Consider the following 14746-nt stretch of genomic DNA (forward strand, 5'->3'; position numbering starts at 1 on the left):
TAAACATTTATGAAATTATTTTATTATGGATCCTTTGCTTTTATTATTTGGCATTTAGTCTATTTCTCAGGAAGAGTGTCCTTGCCATAGTGTAAATGTTGGCTTATTCAAGTATTTTCTTAGGCTTGCATTTTCTTTTCCTTGTATTAGTGTATCCTCTCCAGTATCTCTTCTATTATACTAATCCTCTCTACTCTCCCCAAACCATAGGAGAGAGCGCTGGCAATTTAAATGACCCTAATAAGGAGGCGCTGGCTAAGACAGAAGTGTCTCTCACACTAACCAACAAGTTTGATGTGCCTGGGGATGAAAATGCAGAGATGGATGCTCGGACTATCCTGCTGAAGTGAGTACTAGAAGTGAGAAGAATGAGGTAAACACAGCACAGAGATCCCTTGGCCTCGGTGGACATATCCACTTGTTCATACCTGAAGCCATCACCTTGGCCTTTTAAGCCCCTCGTGGTTCTGGTCTCTTTATCTATTATCCTCAGCACAAGACTTATGTCCCTATTTGCTAATAAGATGCTAAAGTGAGATTTACACCTGAGAAATCCTAACCCTGGTACCCATGCTGTTGTTATTGCATAAATAAACCTGGGCCCTGGAGTGCCTTGTGTTTGCAGCTACTCGGTGGGACCTTTGTGAGATGGCATGTGTACTGCTGCTGCCTAGCTCCATTTGAGAGGAAGGTGGAACACCTGGTGATTTTACACTCTTCCCGCATCTCCTTTCAGCACGAAACGTTTAATTGTGGATGTCATCCGGTTCCAGCCAGGCGAGACCTTGACTGAAATCCTAGAAACACCAGCCACCAGTGAACAGGTAAAAGTCAGGGGTTCAACATGGAGGTGGGACCCAGATACTAGGAGGTAGCAACCTGCAGCAGGGACCAGAACACAGCAATCCAATCCAGCAGCTGGTGCATGAGCTGGGTGAGGTGGTGATTTGGGCCCTCTGAGAACATTGTTGGCTCCTACATCAAGAGGCAGGTGCTCTTAGGGCGTGAGGCTCAAGGCACATAACCTGCAGTCTGTGTGTGTTAATTTAACTTACTGAAGCAGAGTCAGCGAGTCTGTCTAGGAATCTATCAAATATTATATCGTTAGAATTTTGTTAAGTGCCTTGGTAGATAGAAGAAAAGTACAGGATGTGACTCCAAAACTCAATGGACTCATGATCTGGTTGGAGAAGTGTGGTATATGTACCTGAAATAATTAGAAAACCAAATGCGGCAGTTCTGGAAAGAGGCCAGTGAGGAGCAGAGCATCAGGAGGAAGCAGGATTCAAGCCTCCCTTAGGGGGCAGGGATGGGTCTGGTTGTGCATAGACAACGAGAGGCGTCATGAGCAGGAGAGTTCCCACAGCAGAGGATGAAGGAGGGAAGGGCACGATGTGACCAGACTGACATATCTAGAATGAAGATGTAGTGAGGGCGAGTCATGAGGAGTAAGACATGAGAACAAATGAGTAGGATCAGACAGATCCTGAGTAAAGAGCTTTTGTAACTGCGGGACCATTTAGTACTGATCAGTTAGGCAGTGCTATCAGAGCAGACCAGAGCTGAGCAATCTAGGTGTGTGATAGAGTCCCAGGCCCTGTTGGCTGGGGGGGGGGGGGGGGGGGGGGGGGGCAGCTCAGCAGTGGGAAGGATGGATGATGCACTTCGTGCTTAAGACACCTCTTTTGCATTTGTAAAATGTGAAATGTAGGTCATTTGTTTCAAATTTTGAGCACAGGAATCCTTTTTGTTAGATGAGTGTTTACTCGGAAGCCCAAGTATAAAGCAGGAAAAATGGGAGCTACTCTGGTAGCACCAGGAATGGGGCTCTTGCAGCCCCACCCTCTGGGACTTCAGGATCCTGTGGGAATCCCTTATGGCTGAGCACTCTTTGAAAACCATTGTTTTTAATGAATTCTCAGCTTTTAGATGCTATGATTAGTAATTGACTAGATGTGTGTGAGAGGCAAGAAAAGAATCATAGCCGATACTGCACCTTGTTTAACCTGAAAGGAAGTTTGAAGCAGGGAATGTGGAACCAGTCTTTAATGAGAGCCTACTGTTAGTTTGGTGCTTTCACCTGTGTTCTTTCATTTCCTCTCCTGCTATTCCCATCTTCCACAGATGAGGTGAGTCTTATCATCCTCTCCTGCTATTCCCATCCATTTCACAGACGAAGAGTCTAAGACCCTTAGAGGTCACATAGCTTGCCCAAGGTCATCTGCTTGTAGTGGCAGAACTTGGATCACATTCTGTCTGACACCAGGGTTTATGCTCTTCATGTTTTGTGAGGCAGAGTGGTCTTGACATTAGGAGAGAAGGGTGATCTGGAGAAGGAGTTGCTCCAGTTTGGGAAGAATTACAAGGCATTCCAAATGTGAGCATCCTGGTACAAATAGTTCAAAATGTGGACCAGAGCCTTAGCCACGAAGATTAGGATCTGTCAGCATAGAGGTGATCACTGAAGTATTGAGAATAAACAGTTAGAAACTACCACAGGTCACTTGGAAGTACCAAAATCATGCCTAAGGCAAGGAGAAAATACAGAGGGTACGAGTGAGGTGACAACTAAGAAAAAGCACTAGATTCAGCGTTGGGGGCGGGTAATAATTGGCCATGGGAGTGGAGATGTAGAAGCCAGATTGCAAGGAGCTAAAGAAGAAAGAAAGCAACAAAAGAATGGACCAGCAGTGTGGGTCATGTCTGGCAGGGACATAATGGGCAAATGTTGGATGTTGGCTGGGAAAGAAGAATCAACGACAGGGCTTTTCATTCTGTAGATACTGGCATTTGCAGCATGCTTGGAAGCAAAGGGAAGCCTTCAGCATGATCCAGCCTGGCCAACATGGCAAAAAGCATTAGCAAGAATTGACTGAGCACCAGTATTGCTTGGTGTGATTATAACATTCACCAATGGATAAAGCTGTGTTTCAAGTAAAATTAAATAGCTCTCACGTCCCAAAATGTAATAGAAAAAAATGAGGGATTTCGTAGCCACTGGATCCCAATCTCTAACTGTACATGAGGATCCAGGAAAGAAGTCCTAGAGGCCATGTGACTTCATCAGTGTTATCTCCTCTAGATGAAAAGAGATCTGCCTGTGCTCCATGCAGTTTCTCTGTCAGTTGTCAGAGGGCAGGTTTGTTCCCTTGTTTCCAAAATGGAGTTTAACAGCTGTATAAATCCACGTGTGGATATGCTCTGTAGATTGAAGTTTTGGATTAGTGTGGTGGACTTGCCAGCAACTTCTTTCTCTTTTCTGTATCTTTAGGAAGCAGAACATCAGAGGGCCATGCAGAGACGTGCTATTCGTGATGCCAAAACTCCTGACAAGATGAAAAAGTCAAAATTTGTGAAGGAAGACAGTAACCTCACCCTTCAGGAGAAGAAGGATAAAATCCAGTCAGGTTTGAAGAAGCTAACAGAGTTGGGGACAGTGGACCCAAAGAACAGATACCAGGAGCTGATCAATGACATTGCCAAGGTACTACATATGGGGGACAGTGATGGCTTGGCCATGTGTAAACTCAGTCTCAGAGGCTTGTGAAGTGACAGTAGCTATTCAGATGACAACAAACCTTCAGGGCGCAGGCAGATTGGTGTCTTCTTCTCTGAGGAATTGTTTTTGACTTTTCCAACACCAGGATTTTGCCTGCCCTTTGATGACTTATTCCATGGCCTAAATCAATAGGGAAAAGACCCTAACTAGAGCTTCCTGTGTCTCGATTTGTCTTTGACCTTAAAGAATTCCTCTAGATCTTTTTAGTGATTACTGTGACGTATAAATTTACATCAAGTTGGTCGTGGAATTCTTGATTTGTGTGCATCTTCACAAGTAAGGGGCCCTGGTGCAGGCTGAGAGTGCAGATGTTCACTGCTGGCCCAGTAAGGAGGTACCATGCCCATCAGGGAGCTTGGTGATTGAGGTGGTAAAATGGTGTTTTCTTCCCTCTCCTGACAACATATTTAAGAGATTTAAGGCAGCTTTGCAAGTAAATGCTAAGAATGTGGAAGTCTGTAAAAGTAACACATTTCCCTACCTCTAGAAAATACAGATGGGGAAAAAGACTGATGAGATCTGAATTTCTTTGCTAATTATTATTTTTTTTAAGATTTTATTTATTTATTCATGAGAGACACAGAGAGAGAGAGGCAGAGACACAGGCAAGGGGAGAAGCAGGCTCCATGCAGGGAGCCTGACGCGGAACCTGATCCTGGGTCTCCAGGATCACGCCCTGGGCTGAAGGCAGGTGCTAAACCGCTCAGCCACCCAGGGATCCCCCTCTTTGCTAATTTTTTTAAACATAAATTGCTTCCTGTTAAGAAAGTGTGGTCATGCAAGCAGGGCTAAGCACTGCTGCGCTCCAGTATGGACAATTCAAGAAGCATGTGATACCTACCATCATTTTCCTAATTTCAATGATTGTGTCTTAGGACATTCGGAATCAGCGGAGATACCGACAGAGGAGGAAGGCCGAACTGGTGAAATTGCAACAAACGTATGCTGCTCTGAACTCGAAGGCCACCTTCTACGGAGAGCAAGTGGATTACTATAAAAGCTACATCAAAACCTGCTTGGATAACTTGGCCAGCAAGGGCAAGTGAGTTTTTTTTTTTGTTTTTTTTTTTTTTAAGGATCGATGTCAGGGGGAAAAGAAGTAGAGGCAATGGAAGTGACCTTGGAAGTTTTTACCTAAAACATGCTGGGTCTAATTATTCCTTTAATTCTTTATTTTGCTTTTAATTCTTTGCATGATTTTCTAGTTCCATTTGTTGTTGTATAATGTAAATGAATTAAGTAGGGGGGATTTCAAGGTGCTTATTTCTAAGCACCCCTTGTTCTAAAAGATCTTCTTGGCCCTAGACATGAAAGAATCATGGAAAGAAGTTAGTTAGTGCTCCCCATACCCAGATGTGCCTCACAATCACTTAAGGAATATAATAGATATTTTGATCTCTTGGCCTCTCTCTACACCACCTGGGGACACAGGATCCCAGACTCCAGCTTTTTTCCAGTCACCAATGAAAATCTGATGTGGCCTTCCTGGCACCAGCCACAACCAGCAACATGCCTGTTTTATAGGGAAGGAAACTGAGAACCCAGGGGGATGGGTTGATAGGTGCAAGTCCTATCCGTAGTACTGACTAGGGTTAGTTTATTTTGTTCTTCTCACTTTTCAGTTTAAGAATTTTCTAATTTGAGAAAGGTTGAGAGACTAGAATAATAAATACCCATTCGCCCTTCATCTAGATTCACCTGTTTTGGACATTTTACCTTCTCTGGCTTCCTTACTCTTCCACCTGCACTCTGGCTCTCTCTTTGTCTCCCTGGAAGACTGAGGTGGGGCAGGGCTGATATGCAGGGATAAAAGTCAGGCCTGGCTTACAGAGGGCTCCTGTGATCTTTTGACATTTCCTCTTTGACCACTTTCTGACTTTATATAGGCATAGGTATTCCTGGTTCAACTTGTACTTTTCCCTCCCAGGCTTGAAATTAGCTATTTCTCCAAGCATTGCTGGCCCCTTCAAATGAAGAATGGTGTTTAGAAACCAAGATCTAGACATTAGATGTGCTCATTGGTACAGGGTCATCATTGCTTCTAGGTATTCTAAGCAGAGAGCTAGGTCCTTCTTTCTGTGTTAATGGCTGTGCAGTATCCCATTGCACACATGGATATAACAATTGATGTGGTCAGTTCTCTAATGATGGATATTTGTGTTTCCAGTTATTAAAAAATTCTGCACCAAATAACTTCTTGTTCATAGATTATTTTGCAAATGTGAGAATATTTTTGAAGATAAATTCCTAGACATGGAATCACTGGGTCAAAGGTTTTATACAGTTGTAATTTCTGTAGATATTGCAGTTGTCTTCCATAGCAGTTCCCTTTGACTCCTGTACCAGCATTCCCACCCTGTTTCGTGAGACCCTTCCTTTGGGAGTCCCAAATCTCTGGTTCTCAGGGATCTCTCTTCTTCCTTTGCTTGCTTTTGAAAATCACTTCTTACCTCGATTATCACAGTAGCCTCCTAAGATCTTTTTCCTTTTTCCCATTCCTCTGTATTTGCTACACTGGAGGCATAAAGTCTTTTAAAAATTACTTACTCTGAGATATTTATTTTTGCCCTGCCACGCCAGGGAGCTTACAGCCACTCTCTTGGGGTTCAATACAGTTCCTTCAGGCTGGTGTTAGAAGCCTTTATAGCTAACTTGTAGGTGTTTAGGTGTTGAGAGGGACCCAGGCAGATGACTCTCAAATTCATGGTGGGTTTGCAAATATAATTAAAGGCAAAGCAATTTAGTAATGTTTCCCCTGTTTTACAGAGAGATTCCTCAGACTAATCCTAACACTTATTTGCCATTTTAGAATCAGTTTGTTACTTAGGCTTATATGTGGGAAGTCCATTTTCTGACCCCATATCCTTGAACTACTAAGAGACTTGTAGTACACAATTACAGATAGAAAGTGATTTTTTTTTACAGGGTCTCCAAGAAGCCTAGGGAAATGAAAGGAAAGAAAAGCAAAAAGATTTCTTTGAAATACACAGCAGCAAGACTACATGAAAAAGGAGTCCTTTTGGAAATTGAGGACCTGCAAGTGAACCAGTGAGTATTTACTTCTTTACTTGTCTTATACATTGACTTTATCTCTGCATTTATCACATCATTATCTTACTGCCTTTTCTTTCTGTTATGTGGATGGTCGTTTTCATATTTTCTATCTACTTATCTAACTATTGAGGTGAAACATTAGGCCCAGACTTAAATTTGTTCATCATAAAAGGGAAAGTATTTCTTCCCCTTTGTTGTAGAATATTTGCCCCAGACTGTGTTCACACCTGTGTGGGCCCCAACTTAATTTTTCCTCTTTAAAGCAGGACACCATTTCTTATTTCTCCTTGTGTCTAAACCAAGAATAAATAAGAATAACAAGAAGAAGGGTTTACTTTATTCCACCTGAGGCTGGGGATCAGGAACTTATCCTCATTCTCTTTCCTGGGGATTGCCAGCTTGCTCTGTACAAGGTCTCTGGATCTGGCCTGGCTGTTGTTAGGAGGCAATATTAATACCTGCTCAATCGGCCCTGTGACCTTATTAAGCTGAGCTTTGAGATTTTGTGTCTGTTAAAACAACTTTGTTTAAAAAAAAACTTAACTTTTCTGATCCTAAAATAATATGTATTTGTTGTTAACCTTTGGAAATTGGTAAAGCATGAAGAAAAAGAAAAGGCACCATCCACTTAATTTATCTACCTATTGGGGATCCCTGGATGGCTCAGTGGTTTAGCGCCTGCCTTTGGCCCAGGGCGTGATCCTGGAGTCCCGGGATCGAGTCCTGCGTTGGGCTCCCGACATGGAGCCTGCTTCTCCCTCTGCTTGTGTCTCTGCCTCTCTCTCTCTCTCTCTCTCTGTGTCTTTCTCATGAATAAATAAATAAAATCTTAAAAGAAAAGAAAACTGATTTTTAAAATGGAGTTATATCAAACAATGAAAGAATATAAATCAATGTCTATCATAAATAAATAAATAAATCTTAAAAAAAACTTATCTGCCTATTATTTTTTTAACATAAATTGTAAATATAGCCCTGTATCCCCATTTTTTTCCCATAACATTTTGAGGATTTTCACCTTCTTTGAAAGCATGCTTTTTAATGGCCACAAAATATCCCATGTTGTAGTTAAAATTTAACTATTCACCTACTGTATGACATTTAAGTTTATTTTACTTTTTACATGATTACATTGGTGGTACACCTTTATATGTAAATCTTTGGTTTTACCTATGATATTTTTTTATGATAGATGCCTAAAAATGGAATTTCTGGCCAGAGTATTAACATTTTTTTCATTATAAAAAACACAAGGCATAACATTTATCATCTTAACTATATTTTTAAGTGTGTAGCTTAGTAGTTTTGAGTATATTCACCTTGTTATGCGACAGATGTCCAGAACCTTTTCATCTTACCAAATAAACTATACCTGTTAAACAACAGCTCTGCATTTCCCTCTCCCTCTCCCCCAGCCTGGCAACCCAGTCTACTCCGTTTTTATGTATTTGACTCCTCTAGGCACCTCAAGTAAGTGGAATCCTACAGCACTTGTCTTTTCATGACTTGGCTTATTTCACTTGGTTCATCCATGTTGTAGCATGGGACAGATTTCTTTCTTTTTTAGGCTGAATAATATTCCACTGTATGTATATGTACCACATTGTGTTTGTGTGTTCATCAGTGTACATTTGGATTTCTTGCCACTCTTGGCTATTGTGAGGAATGAATGCATGGAAGTGTAAATATCTCTTTGGGATCCTGTTTTTAGTTCTTTGGAATATATACCCTAAAGTGGGATTGCTGGATCATATGATAGTTTTCAAGTTTTTGAGGAACTGCCATACTGTTTTAAATAGCAGCTTAAAAAAGTTTAACTTGTATATATCCCTGAAGTAGTACACTGGTTGAGTGTGTGTGTATAAGTGTGTGTGTGAATCATGGCTTATTATCTGTATTTTCTCCAATCATTTTTCAGTTGGGGACCTGCTCCTTTTGGGGTTTTTATGTAGAGCAGTTAATGCACTTTACGAGTCTCATATTTATTATCTCTTCCCTTCTTTTTGTCATTATTTTCTACTGTTTAAATGCCATCCATTTTTTTTTTTTGCCTTCTTTTTAATTTCTACTAGAGGCTTAGAAACCAGATAACAAAGCAAACTGATTCAAATAAAATCATCACAGAGAGTCTCTTTAAGGAATGACCTGTGAGGACCTCCTGTTGAGTAAGATGTGGATGTTCTAGTGTGTGGATTTTGTGACCTCTCTCATAGCTTCTCTGTGGCCTGTTTTACATCATTCATGGTTCTCGGCTCTGTTCTATAATTGAATTCTAGAAGTCTGGACCAACAGGCTTTGATCACCCAGGGAATAACACATCCCCACTGAAGTTTCTGGGCTTATAACATATTGAGAATGAGTAATACCTTAAATATTCTTGGTAAATAGCAATGTATCTTTGGTGGTACTTGGTACTGAGTGCATTTGTATCTATGGCACCCCCTCTCATGGCTTTTTGTTCTGACCCCTTTTTGTTTACTTACACGCTTCTTACAATCCTCAAACATGCATTCATCCTTTCCTCCCTCTCCTTCCAGTCTAGTTTCCCCTTGATTATCCTTTTACCATTGGATTTAAGCAGTGGCCACGGGGAAAGCCAAGAGAATTCCTGTGACATCATCCTTTCAGAGGGTGGCATTCCTTCTTGGTCCCTCTTCCCACAGCATGCAAGGGCTGCAGGGAGAGGTTCCCGGCTCTCCCCAAGTCTCCAAGCATGTGGTAGTTAGAGTAGCAGCCACACACTGTTCTACCTGTAGAAGTATTTTGGGCCTTTATTTGGTACCCCTTTTCACTCTTGAAGAAAGATTGTTTTGTTCTTTTTAATATTTTATATGTTTATTTGAGAAAGAGAGGGAGAGCACAAGTAGGAGGAGGAGCAGAGGGAAAGGCAGGAGCAGACTCCCCGCTGAACAGGGAGCCCCACGTGGGACTTAATCCCAGGGCTCTAGGATCTGGACCTGAGCCAAAGGCAGATGCTTCACAAACTGAGCCACCCAGGCGCCCCTTGAAGATTGTTAATATTCTTTCTACATTTCACAGAATATTTTTATATGAGAATGAAAAAAATCACACCCTTATGATGTTATGTTTCAACAGGTTTAAAAATGTTATCTTTGAAATCAGTCCAACAGAAGAAGTTGGAGACTTTGAAGTGAAAGCCAAGTTCATGGGTGTTCAAATGGAGACATTTATGTTGCATTATCAGGTGGGTATGCACCATACAGAACTGAAAACTTTATATGTGAGGTGGTTGTGTTCTTGTTGGGGTGGACAGTAGGTAAAAAAGACACATGTTTGGGTCACCCTGCATTGAGTCAGCACCCACACAGGTGGGAAAGGAGCCGAGGGCTGCTGTGCATCTGACTTGGTCTGTACTCCCTGGAGAGCTCGGGCAGATCTGGACGTCTTCTGAAAGCTTTTATCTGAAGCTACTACTTAGTGTTGGCACTAAATTGAACTGGTACCTTGACGTTGAACAAAATGTTTAAGTATTGATAGTAGAAAATTGTAAACCTATTCAATAGCTTGAAATCTTTTCTCATTTTGATTTGATTTTGGGGACTTAAAAGTGTATTTCTGACAAGATGTGTATAAATTGCATCTTTGTAAACTGAGTCCCATTTTAAATTCGGGAAGAACTCTGCAGTGAATCATTTATAACATAATTTAACCTATTTTTTATTTCAAAACATTTCTAGTCTTTACGCAGTAGAAAAACACCAGGGTACCACAAGGCCTCCTGGGCTCTGTCCAGGCTCCACAGCTCCGTGTGCGTCCTCATCACTTCTGTCCCATTCCTTGTACTGCATCTCACTGCTGTGCTCTGTGGGCCTGGGCAGGGGCCATTTCTGAACATGTGCTGGGCTTCTGCACCTGCTGCCCACCCCCCAGCCCTCTCATTTATTCCTCCACACGTGCCTGCCAGACCGTGAGCTCCTTAAGGACCCACGGTAGTGTGTCTTCATTTCCTCCTTAGTGATGAGTAGACCTTCAAACATGTTAACTGAACAAAAGTGAAGTGATTCTGTGATGCACATGCTCAGGTGCTTACACCAAAAAAAAAGATCCTGTCACGTCTTTAGTCTCACCAGCGTTGCACAGGCCGACCAGCCTGCCTCGGTAGCATGTTGATCCATGCACAGGCCCATTAAATATAGAATGAGGATCAGGTGCAGGTGTTCTGTCAGGCACAGGTGACACACCAGGGCCTTCGTTCTCATGGAGCTGCTAGAATTTTTCCAGAAGTTGCATTGTTTGAACTTTGGGTTCTTTCAAGTGCCTTGACTCATTCTGTCTCTTCTGAAGTTCACGTGCAAGACCAATCACTTCCTAAATGTGCTCTGGACAGTAGAGGGCAATGGGAGAAGCAGGGGCTCTAGATCCAGATCCAGATCCACTCCATGCCACTCTGAATATCTCTGAGCCTCATCTTTAAACTCGGGATAATCACACCTATAGGACTTTTCTCAGGACTTAAAAAGACACTATCTGATGTGCCTACCCAATGTCGAGCACACTGGAGGCACCTAATAAACATTTTGTCCTTCTTCCCCTTGCCTTCAAAATACAGAAATTTTCTCACGTGAAATAAAAAGTAAGACTCTAGTGGATACTATTGAGATGACGTTAGTGGCTGTATCCTGTCTTCAGTGATTAGTATATTTTATCATAGATTGAAATGCCTCCCCCTTCCCCAGGTGACCCATCACTTAGACAAACTGGAGACACATTATTGTCAGCTCTGAAATAGGAAGTATGTGTGATGAGTGAACATGCTGCTTTTTCTTTCCATGTTTTGTGTATTTTGATATACAGATGTACCAGAAAATTCTGCTGAGCAGCATGTCCCATTCCTCGTGTTCTCAGGGTGGTTGTGCAGTGGACCGTTCTGTGGTTGGGCGCCTCTTTTTCACACCACTTCACATTTGTCATTCCTTGTTCCTTCTGGATCCCTCCCTACATCATGTCCTTTCTTATTCCACAGACTTGTTTGACTGTAAAATGTTGTTTTTACAGGACCTGCTGCAGCTACAGTATGAAGGAGTCGCAGTCATGAAATTATTTAATAGAGCTAAAGTAAATGTCAACCTTCTGATCTTCCTCCTCAACAAAAAGTTCTACGGGAAGTAATTGATCCATTGCCACCAGCCCAGAAGGATGAAGGAAAGAAGCTCCTCACGGTGACCTTTCTTGGGTCCTTCTTTACTCATTGGAAGCAAAGACCCAGGCCACAAAAAAGCCTCAACTTGATACACTCCCAACGCCACGTTTTTAACCCTCCCACTCTGATGGGATGTCTATTGCCCTTTCTTCATAGTGAAACTGTATTTCAGGCTGTATCCTCTTGTCCCCTCATTTTCTTCCATCACTTAGGAAAGAGTGGAGGCTCCACTAAAATCTCTGTTGTTATGGTCTTAGAGGCTGCATTACTCTATTGTAAGCTTTGGTGTTTAAATTAGCAACAGGGATGGTGGGGCTTGAATTCTTGTTACTTGGAAGTAGGATCTATCAACACGAATAACACATGCACATAAGGCACACAACTCACAAGTCAGGTCATCTCCTGGCATCCAGTTGTCATTTGAAGGTGAAATTCTTTTACATTTCCATCCCATCGGTCAAATGGAAGGATCCAGGGGCTCATTGGTTCTCTTCCACTGTTTTCCTTTATGAGCAGGAGCTAACAGAAGTCACTGCTCTGTGTTCAAAGAAACATTTCTAGCAAAGGGGAGACACAGTTTTAAAATGTTACCATTAGGGCAGCCCAGGTGGTTTAGCGCGGCGCCTTTGGCCTAGCGCAGGATCCTGGAGACCCTGGATTGAGTCCCACTTAGGGCTCCCTGCATGGGGCCTGCTTCTCCCTCTGCCTGTGTCTCTGCCTCTCTCTCTCTGTCTCTCATGAATAGATAAATAAAATCTTTTTAAAAAATAAAATAAAATGTTACCATTAAAAAATAAATAAAATGTCACCATTAAATTTGAGCAGTACTGTTGGTGTAGTTCTCTCATCAGCGGGAGGGAGAGTCCCATCAATAAACCCAGCTATGTAGGCAGGTTTGCAGTGGTCTGCGGTGCCTGCTTGTATGTATTGATGCACAGAAGGGGGCTATGTTCAGGAAGGCAGTCCACTCTGTCCCCGTGGCAAAAGGAGGGGCCAGCCCTAGCATACGTAAAATGATTGTCCTCAAAACTGTTCTATGTTGTAAGAGTGCCTTATTAAAGTGTACATTTATTTCTCGAAATGTGGGTGATAGGAATTTTGAAGATTTATATAATGCTTTTAAAGCCTTTAGAATACTGTAAGAAAATTATTTTTAAAAATTGGCTTATCTGTATATCTGAACTCTTAAAACTTTCTTATAGCTAAAACACTAGGATTTATCTGCAGGGTTGTAGGGAGACAGTCCTGCCTTATATAGACCAAAACAAAAAACCAACCAACCGAGGTTAGCTTGGTATTAGGGTCTCTTTTTCCCCACTTCTTTCTTTTGTTGCTGCCCACGCCATGCCTTTATTTTATGAGCTCCCATTTTCTGGGTTTAGTCAGAAACAATTCAATTCTAAACATTGAATTTAGGAAGCTTTTGTTATTACATTTAAAAAGTCATATACTGGGATCCCTGGGTGGCGCAGCAGTTTGGCGCCTGCCTTTGGCCCAGGGCGCAATCTTGGAGACCGGGGATCGAATCCCACATCAGGCTCCCGGTGCATGGAGCCTGCTTCTCCCTCTGCCTGTCTCTACCTCTCTCTCTCTCTCTCTCTCTCTCTCTCTCTTTCTCTCAATATTATATTATAAATTTAAAAAAAAATCAAAAAAGTCATATACTTAAAAAAAAATATTCAGGGAAATATGTTGGAAATCATGCTACTGAGGCTCCATTTTCTCTGATGTTTTGGTTCGGTATTTTTATCATAAAACAATAAAGCTTAAAATAATAAACTTACGCTTAAAAATTTCCTGATAGGGGATCCCTGGGTGGCTCAGCGGTTTGGCGCCTGCCTTCGGCCCAGGGCATGGTCCTGGAGACCCGGGATCAAGTCCCACATCGGGCTCCCTGCATGGAGCCTGCTTCTCCCTCTGCCTGTGTCTCTGCCTCTGCCTCTGTGTTTCTCATGAATAAACAAACAAAATCTTAAATAATAAAAAATAAAAATTTCCTGATGTATATCGAAAGCCAATAAACTTTCGTTAATAATTATGTGATGTGTCCCTATTATAAATGTAAGCATTGGAGATGTGTTTTTCATGTTTACTCAGGTCCATCGTCGTGCAAATGTGAGTTGTTGAAGTCTTCACACACTCCAGACAGGAAGAGGTGAGGCATGGAGCTCCATGACCGAAGACTCCACTAGACTGACTTTGTTTTTTACTGTATTTTGGAAGATCATTTTTTAGTGAATATTTTCCTCAGATCAAAAGCAGATGCTATTACAAGTAGCATCACCAAAAAAACTGGGACCAAAGTGTCAGCCCTCTTACTTTAAGAGGATACCCATCCCAAATGCCCATGGAGCTCCAAGGCCACATCCATGACAGACCATGAGCAAAGTTTACAACTTTAATAATTTCCTTGATACAACTCCAATGCAAAATAGCACAGAATACACTTCAAGATTTTGATAGTAACTGTAGAATTACAGTTCTAATGTCATGGAGCTTGCCCAGACGAACTCAAGTGGTGGCATTGAGACCATATAGCTCCTCCTCTTATTTATTAGCCATAGCATTCTCTGTCTCAGTCTTCTTCCTTCTACCTTCTCTTCCAACAGCTATCATGACATTTATCATGAATTTACGTCCAACCATTTGGACTACCCATCAGACCACTGCACACAATTGCCTTTGTATCTCTGTATGAAATAAAAGGTCATTTGTTCATGTTTGTGTTTATTTTTCTCAGTTTCATTGTTAGCAGTTCCTGTTCAACAGCGTTGACTGGAGTGAGATTTAATGATTGAAAACCACAACAGAAAAAAAAAAAAAAAAAAAAAAAAACCCTTTACAATCTTCCTGAAGCAGCAGACCCAAGTCAGCTTTCCACTCACATGTTTAACATGGGAGTTTAGCCTTTTTAAGAGAAATAGGCTTCAACTACCCTCAACAGAAAAAGAAATAGGGGGTGGGGAGAGCAC

The 14746-nt window shown here is 41.8% G+C and overlaps 1 protein-coding gene across 1 annotated transcript in view; it reads left to right on the forward strand.

The window, feature by feature from the left end:
• The window catches only part of IQGAP1 (IQ motif containing GTPase activating protein 1), a 107816-nt gene extending 93324 nt beyond the window's left edge, over window positions 1–14492 (forward strand). Inside the window, exons 32-38 of the mRNA XM_055326240.1 lie at window positions 211–346; window positions 737–824; window positions 3272–3484; window positions 4435–4601; window positions 6485–6607; window positions 9710–9818; window positions 11630–14492. Coding sequence (XP_055182215.1) covers window positions 211–346; window positions 737–824; window positions 3272–3484; window positions 4435–4601; window positions 6485–6607; window positions 9710–9818; window positions 11630–11743 — 950 coding nt within the window. The 3' untranslated portion in view covers window positions 11744–14492. The remainder of the gene's footprint in view (window positions 1–210; window positions 347–736; window positions 825–3271; window positions 3485–4434; window positions 4602–6484; window positions 6608–9709; window positions 9819–11629) is intronic.
• Window positions 14493–14746: the final 254 nt, after the last annotated feature.

Source organism: Nyctereutes procyonoides, unplaced genomic scaffold (genome assembly GCF_905146905.1).
Source record: "Nyctereutes procyonoides isolate TBG_1078 unplaced genomic scaffold, NYPRO_anot_genome, whole genome shotgun sequence".
NCBI classification, from domain to species: Eukaryota; Metazoa; Chordata; class Mammalia; order Carnivora; family Canidae; genus Nyctereutes; species Nyctereutes procyonoides.